The 17,466-nt window shown below is 43.0% G+C and overlaps 2 protein-coding genes across 5 annotated transcripts in view; one reads left to right on the top strand and one right to left on the bottom strand.

Annotated features, from left to right (window-relative positions):
• Positions 1 to 17,466, top strand: part of LAMB3 (laminin subunit beta 3) — a 141,357-nt gene that overhangs the window by 50,712 nt on the left and 73,179 nt on the right. The window lies entirely within an intron of this gene.
• HSD11B1 (hydroxysteroid 11-beta dehydrogenase 1) overlaps positions 1 to 17,466 on the bottom strand; it is a 32,595-nt gene that overhangs the window by 10,104 nt on the left and 5,025 nt on the right. The window contains exons 2-5 of one of the 2 annotated variants that reach the window (XM_072948485.1): positions 11,208 to 11,321; positions 10,344 to 10,474; positions 9,515 to 9,626; positions 9,201 to 9,386 (exon numbers count right to left, since the gene is read on the bottom strand). In XM_072948485.1, coding sequence (XP_072804586.1) covers positions 9,201 to 9,386; positions 9,515 to 9,626; positions 10,344 to 10,474; positions 11,208 to 11,295 — 517 coding nt within the window. In that variant the 5' untranslated portion in view covers positions 11,296 to 11,321. Of the gene's footprint in view, positions 1 to 9,200; positions 9,387 to 9,514; positions 9,627 to 10,343; positions 10,475 to 11,207; positions 11,468 to 17,466 lie in introns of those variants that run through there. The other variant, XM_031689997.2, reaches the window with a different exon arrangement.

The following is a 17,466-nucleotide window of genomic DNA, read 5'->3' as shown; positions in this document are numbered from 1 at the left end:
CAAGAGGTCCAGTTTCTTCACATCCTGTCAAGAGTTTTTTTGTTTTATTGGTCATCCTAGCAGTTGTGAGGTGACATCTTCTTGTGGTTTCAATTTGCATTTCTCTGATAATTAGTGATGTTGAGCATCTTTTCATATACCTGTTGGCCATGTGTATGTCTTCTGTGGAGAAGTGTCTATTCAAGTCCTTTGCCTATTTTTGAATCAGGTTGTTTGTTTTGTTGTTGTTGAATAGGGTGGTACTTTGAGACTATGGAAATACTGTGTTTCTTATTAAATTTTATCCATTAGGTTTACCATCCATTGATGTTTCCTGGATGAATTATGAGCATGACAGTTGCTAAATGGTGATTTTACTAATTTTATTATTCTTTCTATATTTATCATTTGGCTTTTTACTATATGGAAAAACCTTCTCCTCTCCCCATTTATTTACTCATGTATTTATTTATACTATTATGGATTCTTAGTCTATGTAACAGTTTACAATCTATTATTATCATTACTATTTATTTGAATACCCCAATGGTCCCAGATTAGGTTAGGGGGAGCCACGGAAAGTTTCTGTTTTTTAGTGATGTGTCTCTATTAGTCTTTGAGCAGTTCTTTTCTTACTGGCACAAGAAGATTCTCAGATTCTTCTTATGCCTTTCTGACCACTGCCCTGGAATCAACCATTTCTCCAAGAAGTCCTGGTTTCTTTTAGTGGAGAATGATACGTAGAAACCAAGCTCTGGGTGCTAAGTGTGCTCACAGGGCCTCTCAGATGACAGAGCTAGGAAACATATTCACACACTATCTATATTTCCATGTCTATCCATGTATACAAACTATTGTCAGGCCAGCACCTCCGATTCCAGTTCATCATCACAGAGTTCATTCTCATTTTCTTCCTTTTCATAGTTATAACTCCAAAAGTGAGAATCTAGCTTCTGTTATCCTCAAAATGTATTACTTATTTGATTAATGACCTTATATGTGATTATTCTTTAGTTGCTTCTGCACCCTCTGTGTGGACACCCTCTCCAGCCCACCTGGGCTCTGATACCCCTTGCCAGGCCACACGGATGCCCTCTTCACTGCACACTGGACTGCCTCATTGTAGCCCCCTTGCAGATCCCCTCTCCGCCTCTCTTAGTTCTGACACCCCATGCCAAGTGCCGCATGGACAAACTCCTCAGCCCACTTGAACTCTGAGACTTTACACCAGGCTACCATTGTTGCCCCTTGTGTGGACACCCTCCTTGTCTTAGTCTCGATATCCCAAGTCAGATTGCCACTGCTTTTCAACAGAAGCAATATTTAAAGAAGATTATCCAAAGGAAATGCAAGTGACTCAGACAAGTCTACCATCACCTACCCGGCTTCTAGCCTGACTGTGCCCTCCTTCATTGTGGCCTCACTCATTAGACCTGAGTCAATGCCTGTACTCTGTCAAGGGTGGTCATCCTAAATGACTTGGGGGATTGACTGAAAAAATTCAGCTAAGCCAGTTGGATACGTCTTCCTTAGGGGAAATTTAGAGTTGGAAGATTGAGAGATCAAGAGAGTTGGCAATAGGGCTGAAGTTCAAGAGTGTACTGTGAGTTGTGATATTGAGAAAGGGCTGTGACAGCTGGATTGAACTCTGAACCAAATGAAGCAGAGACTGATAGAGAGAGAAGAAAGAGGAAAAAATGTACCGAGAGAAGCAGATATGGCAAAACTATGCTATATCTGGGAGCTCCTGGAGGCTTCTCAGCTTCAGTTCCCTTGAGGTTAGCTGTCTCCCCAGGGGCGGACTGAGACAGATGTGTGTCCGGTGTGGGCCAGTGATTTGGCACCCTTTCACAATAGTATTCTTTAAATATTGTTCACATTTAATTATTTAGGGAGTACAGGGGAAGACTAATTTTCTAATGCTAGAAATAAAGGATTCATTATATGCACTTATTCCATGGAAATCCCCAAACTAGGCAACTTCATAGAAAAATGTTAAATAACTTAAAACTTATGTACTAAACTTAATTCTACCATATATTGATTGGATTCTGACTTTCAGTTGACTATGGTGGCTGACTTCAGGCTACTGGCTGTTTTTCTATTGACTGTGGTCACATTGACTTCAGATCAGTTGGCTATTTCCAGCATTGGTCATTTTACTTGTAGGTGCATAGACACGTTGAAAGAAAAAAATTCTACAACAAATGTTATTATACACATATCTGTGACTGGATTGATGATTATTCCTTGATAGATTCTTAGCATTATGTATGCTGGGTGAAATGATGGGAACACTTAAGGCTATTGGTACATATTGCTAAAGTGCTTTAGGTAAAATGAAAAATGAGGGATAAGACTTAAAAATCAATAGGGGAAACTAGTTAAAATGAATAAAAGAACCATACCCTTTCCCACTAGGAATGTGTGAGTGCCCATCTCACACCTGCTTTGTAGAGTTAACAAAGTCTACAACTGTTGACACTTTTGTAGGCAAACGAACAACAACAACAAAAAACCAATTGCTGAAAAATGTTAACTCTGCAAAGTAGGTGTGAGAAGAATACTCATATGTATCCTCAGGGTGGGGATGGGACATGATGCTTATATTCATTTAAATTGGTTTTTACTTTTGTATATTTAAAAAGTTAGGTCCTTTATTTTTCATTTTATCTAAAGCAATTTGGAAATATGTACCAATAGCCTTAAAAATGATTCCATCATTTCACCCAGGAAATCTAGTACTAAGAATTTATCAGGGAAATAATCATTAACTAAGCCACAGATTTATATACAAGATACTTGTTTTAGGGTTTTTAAAATACATTGAGAATAACTGAAACCGAGTCCCCCTAAAACTGAGATCCCCTGCTGAGTTTATGATTAATCTCTGTATCCAAAACTTTATTCCTTTCCTTGTCCCACCTCTGTTCCCCTCAAGATTGAGAAGTATCAAAGATAAGGAGGGATTGAAACTGAATGGGACCCTGCAGGGCCCTCCCAGGTACAAAAGCCCCTCCATGTCCCCCATTTCTTGTTTGTAAAAAAAAAAGGCTTTAGTCTCCTTGGCCTTCTCCAAGTCCCAAAGAGTAGACTCAAGCAGTTAATGACTAGGACAAGAGCCACTGGACTCCTGTTTCCTCCTAAAGGGATATAAATAACAATCCAATACATATCTTTGAGTTGTTCTGCAGAAACTAAGAACCACCCGCACCCCTGCGTCCCCTCCCCATATACACAGACACACACTCAGGTGGAGGACGGTGACTACATGCTGACCACAAGCATGTAGACCCTAGACTAGCCGGAACCAGAAGGTTGATGATTGAGATTCCTGAAAAACCACCCTGTTACCTCACCACCAACCAATCAGAAGAAGGTCCATAAGCTGATCATGCATCCTATGACCCTCTCCTCCAACACTGTTTTAACAATGCTTGTCTTAAAGCCAACAGAAAATGTGGGTCTTTTGAGCACAAGCTGCCTGTTCTCCTTGTGTAGTTCCCTGTGATAAATGCTGTACATTTTTTCACCACAATCTGGTGTCAGTAAATTGGCCGGCTGTGCGATGGGTGAGCAGAACTGAGTTCAGTTCAGGAACATAACCTAAATATCTGGCAGTAGGGAAATAATTGCTCTGTGTCTATCTAGAAGGAAATGCTCCAAAATACTGGCATGGTTATGGGTGATTTTTATTTTCAGCTTTATACTTGTCTTCATTTTTCCAATTTTCACAGTGTGTGTGTGTGTGTGTGTGTGTCTAGCTTTTATAATTGTGGAAACATTTTTAAAAAAGTTCTTAGGGGTACTGCTGTTTCCATTATTTTGTGCCTTCAATTTATAGTCTTGTATGAGAGATTTATTTCAGAAATGATTTGTTTCCTGCAATGCTTCCTTCTTTTGAATATAACCTTATTGATATACTGATCCTATTCTCTTTCTTTTCATTAGGAAACTCAAGAGTCAAATTAGAAACTTAAGCACAGCATCTGTATTGAGTCTAATTTTGAAATTTTTATATTCTTCTTTTCTTAAGACCTAGTTTTTTATTTGTGTATTTCCAAATAGACTATGTTGTGGTAAGCCTTCTCAAACTCTTTGGTGAGTAAACATAAAGGCATGAATGGTGATAGAATCCTGCTATTTTCAACAGGAAGAGTCCTGCACTAGATTGTCACTAAATTGTCACATCCGAGAGTCTTCCCTTCCGCTTTCAGCTCTCCTCTCACCCCTCCTGGGGGCAGATACAACACTGAACTCCGATGTTGGGCCCAGAAAATTGTTTCCATCCTACAGGTTTTCAGAAACAGACTCACAGACATAGAAAACACACTTATGTTTACCAGGGTGGAAGACGATGGGAAGGTTTAAATGGGGAGTTTGAGATTTGCAGATAATAATATATATAAAATAGATAAAAAGCAAGTTCATACTGTATAGCACGGGGAACTATATTCAATATCTTATAGTAACTTATAGTGAAAAAGAATATGAAAATGAATACATGTATGTTCATGTATGACTGAAGCATTATGCTATACACCAGAAATTGACACAACATTGTAAACTGACTATACTTAAATTAAAAAAATATATATATATACATACAAATAAAAAAAATCCTACAGGTTTTGCCTGAGCACAGTCTCTTTTACATTTTTTAATTTTTTTATTTTTTGGAGTGTGTGTGGCATTTTTATTGAAGTGCAGTCGATTTACAATGTTGTGTTAATTTCTGATGTACAGCATAGTGATTCATTTGTATATACAACAATGACTCTTGAAATACTTATGTCCAGGCTCTGATCTCCTTCTGGCCTTCTTTCAGATCCTGAAGATGACATATCCATACACACACATGCCTCATCTCCCTGTATTTCTCCCCACGCCCCTGCAAATAGTCCAAATCCACAGCACTCCACCATCGTGTAAATACCTAAATCCACAAGCACAGACACTTCCATTCACCTTGGAGATTGTGGTCCCTGAAAATTATTTCTGAGGTAATTAGATCTAAGGGTGAAGATTCATCTTTCTTAGAAAAATTGGAACAATTGGGTGAGGGATAAATTACCCCATTCTACTGTACTTCCTAGGCTCCTCGGCATCGTAGATCTTGGTCGCCACCCCTTCCCCCTCCCCCAGGTCATATCCATACATTAGGCATTGGTTAATCTTTCAGGAAACAGTGCGTGCCAGAGCTGAAGCCAAGGATGAGATTAACATCTGTATGTTCCTGTCTTTATGAAAGTAGCATTTTGCATATTCCAAGTCCTGTTAGTTGATCTGTGTGGTTGAGAAGCCTGTTTCTCCCCACCCCATGGCATCTTTGTAATGTAGAATTCTTGAAATAGAGTTTAGACCACACAGGCAGCCCTCAAGGGACAGACAGGTTAAAGTCCAACAAATGACTTTATACACTGGTTTGAGGTTTCCCACAAAAGCATTGTCTTACAGGATATTTGCCTCTGGCTAGTCTGCTTATAATGTGCCTGACATACCACACATTTTCATAAAAAATAGTTTGAAACAATGTTGGGAATGAGTAAATCAGGAAAGGAATAGTTTGAATAAGACTTAAAAAAATATATATAAAACTTTATATATATACACATATATATATATACACATATATACATACACATATGTACATATATATACATATATATATAAAGCTGATCTTTTCCAAAGAAGGTTTACTTGGAGAAAAATGAGCGGGTAACTGGAGACATTTAATGGAGCTTCCAAAGAGAGCTCTGAGCATTCAGAAGTTATTGGCAGGGTTCTTTTGCTCCTTCTGATGTGTTTTTCATTTTGAATATTGAAAGAAACTGAGGGTTTTATTATGCCTAGTTTCACTTCAAAAAATGTCTTACATGTTTCGTGATACAGAAGACTCGCCATCCGTGCACTTGAACCGGCCCAGCATGGTCAGCATTTGTGTTATAGTTGTTGTTACTGGTATTTGTGCAACCAATGAAGCCGAAAAAGAGAAACAGGAACAGGGTTTCTAAAGGCATCTTAGAAAAATGTAGTAGGTAAGAGAAAGAGGAAACGTTTAAAGGGATCTGGTGAGGACTGAAAAAGACCTCATAGGAGGTGAAGTAAAATGGATGCTCCAGGAGAGAGGGCTCGGGGTTGGGGGGTGGTGACAGGGTTTGTCCATGGCTCCCTAAGGGGGCTTTAGATGCTGGCTTCCAGTTGTCCTGTCACAGTTATGGGGTTCACAGAACCCAGGGAGTCAAAAATGGAATGACTTTTATATTTCTAAAATTGAGCCTAAGAAAACCTTTTTTGACTAATGGCAGATAAACTTTTTCCAGATGTTTTCAAATGTTCTCTGCCCAACCCAGTGATTTTTTTTTTTTTTTAGTCAAATTGGAGTATTAATCTCTCTGTCTCTGTTTGTTTTGCAAATACCATCTAGGTATTTTCTTTCAATTCTTTCATCCACCCCACTGCCCCCTGCATCATTGCCTGACGGACAGGGTTTTGTTTTTGTGATGGACCTTGAATGTGAGCCAGATCAAGTCTGGGATGTGTGTGCACGGTGTGAGGTATGTGGGGTGGCCCGGAGGGAACACTGCCTCTCATCTTATAGGCATGGGTGATGTGGGAGAGACTGTTAATTGTTTGCCAACATCAGTATCTTTTATAGAAATAGAACCCTTGATTTTGGATACAAGTCCACTTTGAATAAAGACCTACAGTCTTAGTCAGCTGTAGCAGATGAGAAGTGTACAACATTCAAATTGTCTTCTTCCTTCTCCATTTTCTCTAGCTGGAATTCTGACATGATAATGAACCACCCTGGACCCAGAGGGGAGGATTACGCCCAGGGATGGTGGTGCTGAGATAGAAGGTTCCTAGACAACTTTATGGGGCAGGACGACCACAGCAGATCTAAACTGCTTACCCCTGGCTGTTTCATGATAGAAAAATAAAATCTGCTTTGTTTAAGCCATTCTAAATTTGAAGTGTTGTTACAGTAGCTCAACATCTAGCCAACCTAGCATGTGGTGGAAGGAGGGGAGGCCAATCAAAGTGACGCGATGTTACATATCACATAGAAATTTGATCAGTAGGTGCCAAGAACTGTGTTGAATGGTGAATGGATGTGGACTGTCAGGAAATTCCCAGAGGCAGCATACTGTCTCTGTTGATGCTCAAGAAGTAGCTGAGGCTTTAAAGAACATATTAAAAGTATGGGATTTCCATGCAACGTGATACCTGGAAGTGCACTGGGGATAAGAACTATTGCTGATCACTGCAGTTCAATGAATGACTTAATACAGTCCACGGAAGGAATGATGAAGAAGCCATCCCAGTACTCTTTGGCTGACCTTCAAATCAATTTGAGGTTTAGCATCCCATGTTTGTGGAATTCAGATCTTAAGGAGGACAGATTAATGAACATACTTGCTGTCTGTTTAAAACAATATAACCTGTGTAAATCAACTATACTTCAATTAAAAGAAAAAAAGAATATAGCCTAGAGCAGAGAAATTCTTCAGTTAGGAAGAGAAAGCAAAGTGTTTGTACTTTGCAAATTCACAGACACACTTTTAAGCAAACAGGCTGGACTCTTGGCTATGCAAACAGCAGACACAAAGGAGAGTAGTCCAGCTAGATTTCTACTTCCCAGAGTCCACAGAAATGATGAGGTAGCATTTGGTAGGTGGCATTTGGTTTGGAAACAGAGGCTGTCAGAATTTCATCGTGCCCTTGGACTTGTATGGTAATTCTGCTCCTTCCGAGAACACTTAGGCTGTGTGTACAGTATAGAAAGTTAAATTCTCCAACCAGAGATGAAGCACGCCCTTTGCCTGGAGCTGGATGTGTTCTTTAATCAAATGAGATTGTTAAAGCCACCTACACCATGACTGATGTGAGAGTTTTGGCCAGTGCTCTGGGATGGGCTGGGGATGTGCCCAGCACCCTCTCACTCAGTATGCATCCGGAAGCGCTCCCTTCCTTTCAGCCCAGAGAGAGGCTGTGTCTGGGGAGGGGCGGGAGAGTCTGTGTTGTCTAGGAAGCACAGGGATGCATATCAATCACTCTGTTTGTTGGGTGACACAGACACACTACCCTTTTATCCCATCACTACCCAGGCCTTTCCCATCTAGGATGCGGAATCTGTTACAACAGAGATGCTGCTCTTAGTTACAGTAATAACTCATGTTTGTGAAGTACTTAAGAATTTACAAAGTCCTCTAAGTTATTTGTTTTTACATTGCTAGGAGCCACATTTAGAGGGCGATTTTGAGCCTGGTGTTTGCCATCTTCCAGCCACATCCTTCTACCTGACTCAACAAACACGTGTGAAACTTCTCTCCTGAACCTGTAATGCAGTGGGCTCGGGGATTCCCTCAGCTGGAAACTCCCTGGCTTTTTGCTGGTGATAACTTTGGATGCTGCCACCATCCAAAGCATTGGGGACCCCTCTTGATGACACAAGTTCTCTTCACAAGTATTTCTCTATATACACTCCCGACCCTGTTGGTTGTTAAAAATGGACTTTTTATGTAGCAAGTTCAGATTTTTGAAGAGCACCCCAAATATAGGCAGGTCTGTTATGATAGGGTGTTTGTTTCCGTCATTCATTTCATTTTGCCTTAGCTTAACCCACTTATGAGAAAATTGTATGTTGTTAGAACATGTCACTTCTCAGTGTTTGTTTGTTTTTTTGCATCAATTAATGTCACCAAGGTTGCAGAGGAAACAAAATCCTTTTTAATCTACGGTGACCAGGTCTCTCCCTGAGTCTCAGGACAGGTTGTACCTCTAGCAGACTCGATGACTCTCTGGATTCCAGTTTGTTGATCACAAACCACAAGGGTTCGAGGGAGCATTCCAAATTGCTGCTCTCTCTCTGTTACATCTGGGGATCCGGGAGCCCATACACCCCGAACAAACCCTCGTTTTTATGGTTTCACCTGTTCCCAACACTGTCTCGTTTAGTCAGCGTACGTGCTCCTCACCGAGCTTACATACCCAAGTGTCTTATTGGTATATCTGCCTGTCCATGCACGTGGGCAAGGTGTTCATCAGCTTTTGCTTAATGCAAATGCTCACTGTGACCATTTCAACTTCCGGTTTCTATCGTGTTACTTCTCTGCATGGAGACTGATAAAATGCGTGTGTGCGACACAGCCCCCGACACCAGCATCCCTAGCACTTCCCCCGCTCCTACCCTCCACGCTGGTCTTGGCCCCACTCACCAGCCGTCGAGGAGACGACCACAATGCTCCCATTGCTCTGCTTCAGCATGGGCAAGGCGGCCACGCTCAGGACCACGTAACTGAGGAAGTTGACTTCCATGATTCTACGCACGAGCTGGATGTCATCACTAAATAGATCCACAGGAGTGCTGGTGATGTGGTTGAGAATCAGCATGTCGAGTCCCCCTGCAAGAGATGGCGGGGTGGAGAGAAACCATCTGAGGCTGATACCTCCACACCGCCGCCCCCACTGAAAGCTTCCTGGTGATCCCTAGGGCAAAGTCCAGAAGAGGAGACAGGAGATGCTGTCTCACCCATGAGCTTTCCAGCTTTGGCAACAAATTGCTCTGCGAAGGTCATGTTCTCCATGGTGCCAGCAACGTAGTGTGCCGAGGCTGCTCCGAGCTCCAGGCAGTGGGACACAACCTGCAGGGGCACAGCGGCGACCATGGCAGTCTCGGCTGCGGACCTTTGGGCGGCAGTCTCTGATGTGATGGGGGTTAAATGAGAGGTTGCTCAAGGCCCTATTTTGATAAGAAGGGGTGTGTGTGTGTGTGTGACACAATATGTGTCCTCTGTTTGAAATACTATCTGGAACAAGGTAGGGTACAAATGGATAAATCACTGTGCTGGGGTTTAAGTCCATGATTTGTGCTCAGGAGTTTCTGTGAACGGATTTTTTTCTGAACACATTATTGCTACGGATGCTAGTTTCTGTGTGGGGAGCCCTAGATTTGTGAATATTTGTATATGCTTGGGTTTGTGAGTCTGATTGTAGAGGAAGGTATGAGTCTGCATGGGTACAAGGATATGGATTCATGAGTAAGTACTAGATGTTGGTATCTGAGCACGTGTGTCTATGTCTGTGACTCCATGTGGAAATATGCATGAAGAGGCATGTCTGTGAGTGTATATAGCCCAAGAATTTTGTGTCTATATATGTGTGCATAAGAATGAATACTTGAATACATATTTTTATATTCCTGTGGGTGTTTGGGTACTTAAATCCTGTGTGTGTGTGTGTGTGTGCGCATCTGGGTATGACTGTGCTGGCTTCTGTGTGTTGGCATATATATATAAGTATATATAAGAACACATCTGGGCATGTGAGGGTACATACAGCTGTGGGCATAGGACCCTCACCTTCTTTAGACCTTCTTCTGACCTCGCTGTCACTGCCACATGGGCTCCCATCTTCGCCAGGTGGTAGGCCATCTCTCTTCCGATCCCCTTGCTGGCCCCCGTGACAATCACTTTCTTTCCTTGAAGCATCTCTGGGAAACCCCAAAAGGAAGTGAGGACCACGCGTGGCAGCACCATTCCTCCTCCCACTCTGGAGGTGGGCAGCCTTCTCTCAATGTCTAAACGTTATGAGCCCAGATCAATTTATCTCAAATTGCATGAATCAGTGAAGGAACAATTCAAGTCTTTCATAAGCATTCTCTGAAATCGGGGTTAGTGTTGGTTGCTCAAAACCTTTAAAAAAAAAAACCCTATGGACAGAGGATTCAGCTAAAACCCTGGAGTTCCAGACATTTCTCTGCTCATCCAGTTGCTCAATTGAAATAAAATTCAAAGGTCATCAAAACACATGTGCTCATAGAGATTCCAGGGATTTTCTCTTGCTTCTATTTAGTCATCAAGTCCAGAACTCTTTCTTGTTTCCCACTTACCCACTTACCCGTCTCTCCACAGAGCCCAATTATCTAGTTAAGCTGTGAATTTTGGAATTACCCTCATTTTTGTAGGGGATCTGAAATCACTTTCGATTAAGGATGCCCCATAAAACACAGACTATTTGGTCATCTTCTAGCTACATGCTTATCCCGCCCCACACCTCTGTTACCCAGCCTGTGGCTGGGGGACAGAGAAACACAGTCTTACCTCAGGGTCCCCTCTTGGGCAGCAACTCTGGGGATCAAGAACTCATTTTGGTCCTCAAAAGCCCTCTAGCCATCCCTGAGGTTTGAAATCTGTTTCACCAAAATTAGGCACATTGGTACTCACCTGGTCTGAATTCCTCATTCGCAGAATAGAAGTAGTAGGCCAAGATGATCCCCAGAACGGGGAGGAGATATTTTTTCATAAAAGCCATCAGAGAGGGACCTGGCCCGAGGAGCCCTGTAGGACACACAGAGAGAACCTACAGAGCTTTCTACAACCTCCTCGGCAGGCGGCAGCCTCTGAATTGTGACATCAGGAACGGGGGAGGCTGGAGTAGGCTCAGGCAGCGCTAGCCAATTTCCCTGTCAGAGCCGCGATTGGCTTTGGGTGGGATCCCACTTGTCCCTGGCAGCCTGCATGGTGGATTTCATAATGGACAATGTTTACTCCATTTCATTGAGCAAGAAGAGACTTCCAGATGGCCAAGTTCATGACTGTACAGGACTGGATTCCTGAGCATCCCTACCCTGAGCCCGTCTTCCTCCTAACGCCGTTTACGCCAGGAATCAACGGCCTTTCAAAAGTGGGGTATATCAAAGGTGGAGAGGAAGTGTGTGCGGGGCTTCTGGGGAAGTGTGAGTAATAGCAGAGCGAGCCAAAGTCAAGCAAATCTCACACTCAGCCCCACCTCCCAGTCGGAAGCAATTAAAAATAACAGCACAAAACAGAAAAATAAGCTTAAGAAAAAAAAAAGCACAACTTGGGGGGGGGAAAAGAAAACAAACAAGCCTCTAAGTCCCACACTCAAATTCAATGAACAATATTACAGCATCAAAGGGGACTGCAAGGCGGCCAGAAAGCTGATGGCGGGAAATCCATGCCCGGTCGAGACTCTCAGGCAAGTGCAACGGAATGTACACTTCTTACTTTAGCAGCAAATAAAGAAGAAATAATGAGTGCCGAGGAGAAAAGGCATGAAGCTATTAAACTAGGTCTTATAAAGGCTATAGAGGACCAAGAAACATGGAGGCAACGGTAGGAAGAGGGGGTCTGATGCGAAAAAAAAAAAAAAGGAACAAATACCATTGAAACAAAACTAGCCTGAAAAGCCCTCATCCAGCTAAAAATTGATCTAGTAACAACAATAAAAGGACTGGGGTTGGGGAGAAACCCCTATTAATTTAGAATTTATTGCAGAAATACAGAAATAACCACCTTGCTATGTCTGTAGCAAGAATTCATTTAGGAACAGCCCTCAAAGAAAATTTAAAATATATTATCATTCAGTTTTTCAACTTAGAAGCAACTAACTGAAGTATAAACATTACCCTGTCACAGAGCAAATCCAGAATTCTACAAGTTACCAAAGGAGCCGAGAAAGCCATTTACATGTAGTGATAAGAGTGAGGATCAATGCACTGAAGGAGGACGTTGGGTCGAGGGTGGGGGTTGGAGGATTCACACAAGATTAAGAGAAACTGAATTATGACTCCAAGTCTGGTATCTGGAAACCCTCACTGAATTTTCACTTCAGAACAAGGGAAAATAATTTAAGACCCAGAGGAGATGAAATAATTTGTCAACAAAGGCCCACAGCTGTGAAGTTCACTTCCAGACGACAGTGGAGGTTTGAGAACAGTTGAGGACTCGATGGAGGACAAAATAGGGAAAAAAAATAAAAAAATAATCAAGTGGAAAATTGCATTATATTGTGTCAGAACTGCAAAAAGCAAATACACTGCTTTATAAAGGACTTTATGCCACCAAGCTGTGTTACACACTAGACTCTAGAGGAAAAGGAATTTCAGTTTTATTTTCTTCATAGTATACTGCTAATAGCAAACAAAGAAGAACCCGTGAAAAATTGCTTTCAAATACGATGATGCTAAAATGATAGGAAGATGATCAGACCAGGGAAGGGAAGTTTCTTGTCCGACAGAAAAGAATTTTAAAATACCCTACAGAAAATATAAATTAAAAAAGGGCAAAAATAACAGCAAGCCGGATGAACTGCAGGTGATAAACGCATTGACTGATGCTGATTGCTGGCTGAATTAAAAAATGAAGTCCAGCCTTGTACTGCCTCAAAAGACACATTTAAACACAGACACATGAAAAAAAAAGAAAAAGCCCCACAAGCAGATTAATAATGAGATGGCCAAATAGCTGTCATGCTGGGGACTAGGGATAGAGAGTGAGCATCCAATAAAATAATTTTCATGGACTTCAATGAAATAATTTTTAATCAGTGAAATGTGTTAACGAGAGATGAAACCAATGTGCAATGGCAGATGACACTTTCCATCTTAGCCGTTCTCAAGAGTTTCGGTCTCAGGATCCCTTTACAGTCTTAAACGTTACTGAGGATCTCAAAGTATTTTTGCATATGTGGTTTTACCCATTGATATTGGTACTGATGTATAAGAAATTAAGACTGAGAAAAAAATTTTTTAACCCAAGAATACAGAAGCATCCATGTATTAGCTTTGTATTATTACACAACCTGTAGGCTGGGGAAACTCATGAGAGGATGCGAAGGAAAAAGGGTGACTGATGTTTTAATATGATTATGGAAATAGTTTTGACCTTCCAAACTCCTAAGAGGGTCTTGGGGACCCATGGGGACCACACTTGGACCACATCATGTAGTTACCATGGGTCCCCTGTACGTCTGTAGTTACATGCCTGGTTCTCTCATTACCTTGTAAACTCCTGGAGCGCATGCACTATGTCTTTTTCATCTTTGTCTCTCTCCGTCCCTCTCACCTTGCTCCAAAATAGGCTCGGTGAACTTGTGCTGTTTCAGGGTTTCTGAGGCACTGCAGCCATGAGAAAATTGCTGTCTTTCTGGAGCCTGATTTAATCCAGGGAGGTTGCTGGGATTTAGCGTTCTGTCCAGAACCGATCAACCCCTGCCCCCTAATTCTCTTCTAGTGGTGCTCAACAAATTGGAAAAGAAAAAAAAAAAGGCAAAAGGGAATTTGAGTGTTTCACCTAGCATTTATCTCCAGTCAGATTTTCACCAATCAAGTAACGTTCCTTTTGCTGCCATAGCGACAAAGCAAGCTGCGCATTCCTTCACGCCACCCCTCCTTTGTAAAGCACTGACCATCTATGTTTTAGAGCAGGCTCTCGGTGAAATGCCTTCCACGTGACATGGCCATTTCAAAACCCCACAGAGAATGGGTCCCTCTCAGCTGGAGGTGCGTGTCTCTCCGACTTGACCACCCCCATAAAGAAGAGGCCCGTAAAGGGGAGAGGACTGACTCCAGCACAGCAAGAAGGGGAGAAAGGGAAAGGGCCTCTGAGGGACGGGTCAGATCTGGGAGGACTACCAGGAGGTGGCAAACATGTGAGGAGAAGGAGATGGGCAGGTAGGAAAGGCTTCAGAGAAGAGGTTAACCTTGAGCCGTATTGGAACAAGAGCGGGAATGCCCCCGGCAAAGGCAGAAGGGTCAGGGTGAGCACTGAGTTGGGTCCCAGGAGCGTGCAGGGGAGAGGGGAGGGTTGGTTTCAGAACGTTCCACGCAGAGGAAGCTGTGTAAGAAAACAGAAGGAGGTGTGGAAGAGAGTGACATGTTGGGAAACTGCAAACAATTCCATATGGCAGGATGACTGAATTTCCAGGGATGGGGTTCCATGGGGAGAAACCAGCCTGGAGAAGTCAGCAGGAACCACATCCTTGAGGACCCTGTACTTCCAGACATGAAACCTCTGCACCCCGTGGTCTCCTCATCCCCATCCCAGGACTCTGCCTGTTCCCTGGCCCTTTGTACTCCCTCATGACCTTACGCTGACAGTTCTGGGTCCCCTGTCCTCTTCAGGCTCGTCAGTCCAGCCCCACTCCCTCCATCAACACCTCACTCTCCCCGGGGCTGTGCTGGACGTGGCCTTGACCACTGTCAGCTTGCAGCTCTGGACCTGTGCCCAGCGATGTTTCTTGGGCTCCCCCCACCCACACCCAGCTAGATTTTCCTCCCATGTGCTCCGCTTCTTGGTTCTATTTACTTACCTGACTTCTCAGGAGCCCCTTCCGCTCCTGCCCCTCTCTCCCTTTCCGAAGCATCTTCTTCCCTTGGATTCTGTCCGTATATACTCTCTGGGCTTTCTTCCTATTCCTTTGACTGCTGCTTCTTGTGTTCTTTATACACTCTCTCTACCTTTTGGATTCCTTGAATGTTGGACTTGGCTTTGATTCCGTCCTCACTCTTTCCTTCTCTCTCTGTCTTTTGTTTGTGGCTTCTCCCACTCTCATGACTCCACTTGCTGTCTTTATGCTGATGAGTCTTAAAAACCTCTATCCTGTGCCGCATTTTCTCCTAAGCTTCCGGTAGACTAACTACCTGTTTCGTCTCACCACTCTACCCCCATTCCTTCTTATCCTTCAGATTCTACCCTTCAGAGTATCCCTTGGACACCTAAGGTGCTCCCCAAACACCGGTTATTTCTCTTGTCAGAGCTTCCATCCCTTTGTCTTCATAGTTGCTCATTTGTCTGTTTTCCCCTTACATGCAGCTCTGATGGAGGGCTGAGACCTGGTCTACGTCCAGTATATCCCCAGTGCTTAGCACTGTGCTTGGCACACGGTAGGTACTCAAAAAGAATTTTCTGAGTGTTTAATGGAAAGTGACTCCTATACATACAGACAAAGATGTCTGCTAGGTATTTGAAGGTCAGGAGAAAGGTCTAGGCTAGAGATACAGATTGGGGAGAATTAAATCATATTCTTTCAAGTTCAAACCATAGGAGTGGATGACAACCCCAGGGAGAGGACGAAGGGCACTGTGGGACATTACAGAAGATGAGAGCTGGTGGAGGGGAGCAGAGGGGAAGCAGGGAGCAGAAAGACCAGAGAGAACAGAGAACCTGGGGCCGGGGTAGGACGGTGCTCTCAGTGAGATGCCAGAGGTCACAGCTTTGAAGCTTCTGTGAGGTTGAGGAGGATGACAAGTGGCAAAAACACTTTGGGTCTGGATATAGGAATCACTGGAGTCCTGTTAGAGAGTTCTGAAAGCACTAAAGCCGGAATGCTGTGGCTTGCAGAGTGCTGGACATGAGGAAAGAAAATGTTTAGTGTGAGCGTGGGGAAGCGGGGACTTTTGAGGAGCTCTGGAAGGCGGCAGATGGGAAGGAGGGTTCTGAGTTTTTAGGATAGCAATGAGTTAAATTTTCATTCCCGTTTTTGAGCATTTTCTCTGTGCCAGATACTGTGCTAAGTTCAGCATGTTTTCAGCTTGTGGGAAAAATCCAACAAAGTTCATAGACAGCATCACTGAAGGGGCATGATTTAGGGGTCTGAGGATCTGGCACGTGACTCCAGAAAAGAAAAATCGAGGAAGTAAAGCGAGGGTGGATATGGAGCTCTTGTCCTCTGCTTCCAATTCAGTGAGCCTTATAGCTTAGTGAGTTTCCTTCGATTTTTTTTTTTTAAATTGAAGTATAGTCAGTTACAATGTGTCAGTTTCTGGTGTACAGCACAATGTTTCAGTCATACATATTCATACATATATTCCTTTTCATATTCTTCGATTTTTGAGAGGCAGGTGGGTGTGGCTTCCCTGTCTGTCCATCTCTCTTGGGGGAGGGGGAGGAAGAAGGCGGGGTGGTGGTGGAGAACTTAAGTTCTCCTTTTCCTCAGGCTTGACCGCAATATGTAATGCTTATTCTCATTTCTGCCTTGTTCTGCTTCCTTCCTGATCTTTGTGTACTTAACACCTGTAAGGCAGGAAAGTCTTTCCCATGTTGGTTGAATTTTTCCTTTTCTGTTTTATGGGAGGTTCATGAAGTTTGAAGGCTTGGAAGCAGCCGGGGAAAATGGCCTTACAGGAACTGAGGGAGAATGTCTAGGTTTAGGATGCTAAGAGTTTTAACAGGCTTCTGCCAGCAGAGAGAGCCCCAGGGCTGGGAGAGAAAGCACAGACGGCCAGAGTTTAAAATTACAGGGATGGGGGATCTTTATTTCTGGCAGTGTTTTTTAGCAGTCCAGAGACTTATGGGTTAAGATACAAGAAGATGAAAGAGAAAGGGAATGAGGAAGACAGACTCACAACATACCGATATGTTACACACACACAAATCACATATAACCCCTCTCCTTCACCCCTCCCTACACACATTCACAATTTCTGCTCTAGTCCGGTGGTTCCTAAACGTTGCTGTGCAATTGAATCATCTGGGGGAACTAAGGGAAGGTTCCCAGGCCCCACCAAGACTGTTGAATCAGAACCAGCAAGAGCGAGACAAGGAATCTGTATTTTTGCAAAGCTCCCCAGGTGATTCTGAAGTAACCTTTAGAAAGACCGGCAAACTCCTCTGGGTAATTAGGTAAATACTTTAAATATACCTTTTTCGAGACTTAATTTAATGGCTCCAGCTATCAACA

This window comes from Vicugna pacos, chromosome 23 (assembly GCF_048564905.1).
Source record: "Vicugna pacos chromosome 23, VicPac4, whole genome shotgun sequence".
NCBI lineage: Eukaryota > Metazoa > Chordata > Mammalia > Artiodactyla > Camelidae > Vicugna > Vicugna pacos.
The sequence above is the reverse complement of the archived record's forward strand: the minus strand, read 5'-3'. Positions and strand labels throughout refer to the sequence as shown.